This window comes from Lycium barbarum, chromosome 10 (assembly GCF_019175385.1).
Source record: "Lycium barbarum isolate Lr01 chromosome 10, ASM1917538v2, whole genome shotgun sequence".
In the NCBI taxonomy this organism is placed as follows: domain Eukaryota; kingdom Viridiplantae; phylum Streptophyta; class Magnoliopsida; order Solanales; family Solanaceae; genus Lycium; species Lycium barbarum.
Window position 1 is genome coordinate 100937365 of NC_083346.1, and position 6023 is coordinate 100943387.

General features: G+C 30.5%; 1 protein-coding gene across 1 annotated transcript; it reads right to left on the bottom strand.

The window, feature by feature from the left end:
* Positions 1–235: 235 nt before the first annotated feature.
* LOC132615435 (uncharacterized) lies at positions 236–3977 on the bottom strand. The gene is made up of 5 exons (XM_060330037.1): positions 3575–3977; positions 2603–2660; positions 2436–2519; positions 1732–1873; positions 236–718 (listed from the first exon to the last, which is right to left on the bottom strand). Exons 1-5 carry the CDS (start codon positions 3945–3947, stop codon positions 440–442), a joined length of 936 nt encoding a protein of 311 aa, XP_060186020.1. The 5' UTR covers positions 3948–3977; the 3' UTR covers positions 236–439.
* Between the last annotated feature and the right edge of the window lie 2046 nt (positions 3978–6023).

The window sequence follows — 6023 nt, forward strand, 5'->3', positions numbered from 1 at the left end:
CTATTATGGGCTAGGAGACAAGAGGGGAAATAAAGCAGAATTTTTCTCTAGTTATCTTTTTTAGGATAGTTATTTAGTAAATGATTATCTTTTTATTTCTCTTGTAATTTATGGACATTTTAAATCACAATCTAAAATTTCTTTTGAGCAAATTAAAAATCTTATGAAAAAATAGTAGACCACGATCGGATTTAATTGTCGCGTCATTACACATAGAGGAAATAAAAGGAAAACGGACAAATGAGACAATAAGAATGACGTTCATACTAATTGTGTGAACGACTTTTACTGATATTACAACATCATAACTCTTGATGTATAAAAATACACTTAAATAACGAAGATGCAAAAATAAAAGAAAAAGATTAGGATAAATTGGAGAAGCCTAATAATTTATTAAATCTTTTTATGTGGAAACAATTCAAGAGAATTATATGTTTCAGACATGCCTCCAAGGTCTTTCAGCAAGATTAACACATTCTTTGTGTCTAAAACAATAAATCAAATGATCAATTGTCATTCCAGCCGCTTGCATAAATGAATTTACAATCACTGGCCCAACAAGCGTTAATCCTCTCTTCACCAAATCTTTGCTAATAGCTTCTGCTTTTGGACTTCTTAGTGGAACATTTCTTGCATTTCTAAATCTGTTAATTATTGGTTTATAATTCATATGGTTCCACATGTAGCAGCTGAAAGATCCAAATTCCCTCCCAATCTGCATATCAATCAATAAATAAATAAATTTAACTTTTATGCGCTAATGATGTATATCTTCTGAAAACAACCTCTCTATCTTCACAAGATAGGAGTAGGTCTGCATACACACCATTTTTTCCAGACCCTACTTGTGAGATTACACTAGGTATGTTATTGTTGTTGCACTAATGATGTATAATTTTTTTTTGGGATCCTTTCATTTAAGTTCCTTCGGCCAAGTTACTTACCTGCAGGCGGCAGTAGCCCAAATATAAAAAGGCTATACACGGATATGTATATATACTATATGTACATTTTGCACATTGTATATCTATATTTAAGTATAAATATACAGAACCCATACATTTGGTGGTTGTTTTGTAAACTAGATCACCCAAAAATATTGGGTTGAAATTATCCCCTTTTGTGTACATTATGAAGTCATCTAAAAATAATTACAGGTAACTACTCATAATAAGTGAAACTAATGACTTAAAATAAGTCTACCTGATATACCATATTAAATTAAATTAGCATAAAAAATTTCACGCAGAAAGTGTATATTATATAAGTTAAATCGTGGGTTGAGGGGAGGGAGTTAACCAACTTGATTTGGTAAAAATGGTAGTTTACTTTGGCAATAAGTGACAAAGCTACTTTTGTCAAATTAAAACGAATTTATCCACTATATATAATAGTAATATCACAAGATTTTGCACACTATAAAAGTAAAAGTTACCTTAATGGGTAGGCTTACCGTTAATGCGTAAACTTTATTAACTTTACTATTATAATGGATAAAGTTCAGTAACTTATTGTGACAATTTTTTTATTTATGATTTTATTATTATAACGGCTAGAGTTTAGTGATGTTATGATCATAAATAATAGAGAAAATTCAATTACTTTGACATGATTAAAAAAAAAAAAAACAATGTTATAACATTACTGTTATAATATATAATTTTCATTGACTATATTTGGAATTAACACATAAAAATGTTGGTAAATGAAGGTAATTAAGAGACTTGCCTTGACTATGCATTTGGCGTTGTCAACAATTGATCTAACTCTATTTTCTGGTAACATCAGGGATGCATTAGAGACTATTTCTTTAATCTCTTTCTCCCCCATTTTAGCCACTTGCTTCGCATTGAATCCAACAAAGGCTTCTCTGTATAATTATCACATTGAAAAGGTTATTCAACTATATTTTGTATGTGACATTGACAACATCTTAAACTTATCGGTAAATTTTATTTAGACACTCAAATTACAACATGTTTTAATTGAGCACCTGAACACATAATAAAATGTTCCTATTGGCAATTTCGATTCAAATTTTGAAAAAATCTTTTCGCGTGTTCTCAAATGTCCATTTACGTAGATAAGAACCACTTAAAATACACCGTCTCTTTTAATTATATGGATTCGCCTCAATAAGCTGTAAAACCCAAGGGTTTTTTTTTAATTGAGGTTGATGTGTCTAACTAAAAGAGATGACATATTTTATGTGGTTAACTTAACTAACTAATAGACAATTGAGAACACGCATAAAAGTTTTTCTAAAGTTTGAACTGTGTCTAATAGTAACAATTAATTTATCATTTGCTTGGGTGCTCAATTGTAACAAGCCGTATTTCGAGTATTTAAATAAAATTTGTTGGCAAAGGGGCTTTCAATATGTTAAGCCAATAAGTTAATACATCAAGACGTAACTAAGTGGAAATATGTACCTCATTAGTTGTCTTCTCTTTAAAATTTCAGTCCAGTTAAAATCCATCAACAAGCCAGCCAATGAAAGTAGCTCGAACAATTGACTGCAGTTAAATATTCTCTTGTGAAGTATCACTAATCGGAAAATTAGGTGAATAATTAAGCTCTAAAATATTAAATTACTTACTGGTCATCATAAACTGGAACACCCCAGCATTCATCATGGAACTGCACATATGCCTTATCTGTATACATATTGCACTCAATAAGTCTTTAATTTCCTAAATTTACTTTGATACTTGGAAAGATGAATAATCCAAGTAAAGTCCTACTTTCACGTCCAATTTTATTTTGCCTCTAACTAATGACAAGCAGAGAGATCAAATCTATGATTTGAAGTTTATGGGTCTCAGCGATTTCAATTAAAAAAAAAAAAAAAAAAAAACCTTGATTATACATGTCCCAGGGGCATCGAACACTTATCAAGGGAGGTTAAAAAAAGCTTTAGCAAGTTCCATTACTACCACTGTGGTAGACCGACCACTGGACCAAGCGCCTACCTTGTTTGTGAGTTTCCAATATATATTTATATATTTAATGAATTTTTTAATATAAATATAGAGTTTACACAAAAGTTACTATGTTTCCAAAAATCCACATCTCTAACCTAGATCCGCCTCTGATGACAAGTCAATTTTTCACTAAAGAATGTACCATAATAATGTATTTTAATCCTCTACAGCAAGGTTTTGTTGTATTTTTTAGGTTATCAAAGTAGGATTACGAAAGACAATTATATGTTATTGTAGGTCATCTTCTAACTAATTAATCATATTAAAAGAATTGCGCATAATAAGTGCACATATATATATTAAACTCAACAAAAGGAAAAAAAGATAGAAAAAAAAAATCTTGTTGAGAATATAATTAAGTAAATAAAAGTGCGTGCTCTCTCTCTAAGAGCTTAAGCTTTTGAATGAAATAGTCACACAATTCAATATGGTATCAAAGCAGCAGATAGAGGTTCTAGGATCGACTCCTACTAGCACCCATTATCAAAAACAATTTCCAAATTAACACAAAAACAGTAAGACACATTAAATTATATTGGTTCAAAGAGAAAAAGAAAAGGATAAGTAATGGTAGTTGAAATATATACCACTGCTATTAGTGATCCAACTGCACCTCATAAGCTCTTTTTCACTAGGACATGTGCTAAGATTTAGAGCACGACTAACTTGTGGAACAACATTTTTGCTGGCTGGAATTTCTCTTCTTTGAAACGACGAAGAGAATATATGATCATCCAGTGTAGAAAGGGAAGAATCATCTGATGAAGTTTGAGATAGAGATAAAGAAAGGGAATAAGTTGGAAGTGAACAAGTTTTTTGAAGCTCTATTGGGTAAACTTTCTTCAGGTGTTTGGATAAATAAAACAAGTTACTATAATTGCTTGGCCCCTTCTCTTTCTCTTTAGAACTACGGTTAATATGCTTCTCTATGGCTTGTTTCCTTACACTTGGCTTAGACATCTTTGAAGAAGAAGAAAACAATAAGGTAGTCTTTCGTTTAAATTTGGTACATGTAAAGACGTGGTTGAAGTTTATAAAGAAGTGATGGGAAAAGTTGGTTGTACGTGAATTTCATTATGGACTACGTACCTTTTTATATACTTATATCTCAAGCAACTCTTTTGAGCAATGTTTTAGGAAAGGATAATTGCAATTTGATCCCTCGATTATTGTTAAATTCTGATTTTGATTCTTGTGAATTTTATTAAGCATATTTAACTTTTAATTAACTTAAATGAGTATTTTAGTCTCTCTCTCTATAGGGAATATGTTATATTAAAATTATATTTTAAAACTATATTATCCTCAAATTTGGAGTATATAGTATGTTCCGGCTTTGTCCGTAGACAATTGATTGTTTCAATCTGGTTCGATTCATGATCACATATGCAAACCTTATACCTTGGGCTTTAGCGGACGTTTTTCATTCTTCACCCGGTCCTTAGTAGCCTTTCCAAAGTCAAACTAACCGCTTACCTTTGGAAATGCGCTAAATAGGCCTTGCACCTTTATATATAATAGAAAAAAATGTTCTAGTTGTAATTTAACTTACACATGAGTATTTGAGTGGTTTAATAGCTAATAGTTTATTAAATTTATGAAGATTCACAAGTAAAAGGATTAAATGAACATTTCAATTAATTGGAGGTTAAATGTGTTTAACCATATAATACAAGGACCAAAATCATAACTAATCAATATTTCAGAGACAAAAAGAACATCTTGCCCTTTAAGAGAAATTAAGAAATAGGAAGAAGTGGTTTGTTGGATCTTTAAAATATTACTATTAATAATTGACTGAGTTCTTAATTGAAGTGTAGGAACCCGGAAGCAGTCTTTTCAGAAATAAATATTCCTATTTAAATTTATTATGCCATAAACTCAAAGATTTTAACCTTAGAAGTGTTCTGCAGTGAGAGTGTTTGACAAATTTGAGCCCGTTTGGATTGGCTTATAAGTTGGCTTATAAGCTGTTTTTAGCTTTTTTGAGTGTTTGGCTGACCAGCTTAAAGTCATTTTGTACTTAAAATAAGCTCAAAAAAATAATTGAGTCCATTTGACTTAATTTATCTAAAGCAGCTTATAAGCTGAAAACAACTTATAAGCCAAAAAAAATAAGTTGGACTACCCCAACTTATTTTTTTTGACTTATAAGCTGTTTTCAGCTTAAAGGCATAAGCCCATCCAAACAGGCTTAGGTACTACTAAACAATAAGGATCATTTAACATATTACAAAATTCAATGCAATCACAGTCATCACAATTTAATTTGGAAAAAGGATTAATCATTTTTAATTGTTGATAGTTTAGTAGTCACTGTTCAGAAATTGTCAATCTGAGTTAGTACCCAAAACAAAAATGTATCTCTCCTACCTGTAGTACCAAATACTACAATTGCACTAGCATCTTTTTGTTTGCTTCTTTTGTTTTTGAGGGATAATTAAATGTATGTACAGTGTCCTGTCAAATCAAGAACTTATATTACTAAGTTTGTTTTACTAATAATAATAATATTTCCATGTTTTCTTCATTCAGGTTACTTATTTCTTCAAAAACTAAGTCCCAACATCCTATGCTTTTCTTAATTTCGAACATTACAAATTCTGACAGTGAATACACCAAAAGGCTTTGAGAAAATTAGGGTAGGGTTGTTTATAGTAGTAGAAATGTATCATTCAATCGCAACAAATGCATTGAAGAAAATGTAAAATAATAAACCATTAGTTCAATTGTTCACCTCTGTGCAAGTGAGGTTTTAGACCTAATACCACAATTTAGCCCTCAAAAGCTAAGAAAAACCTTTTTGGCTGCATAGATGATGATATATTATCCTCTCTTTCATTTCCATATTTTTTTCTTAAAAAAATGATCTCATCCATTTTAATTCTCATATGCTAACCATATGCAATCTCTTATGAACGGGTGTTCTCCCCTTGTGAGTAATTTAAAAAAAAAAAAAAAAAAATTTTTTTGGGACAAAGTTAGGTTACTGAACAGAAAATTATGTTTTCGACTATGCAACAAATGGAATGACAG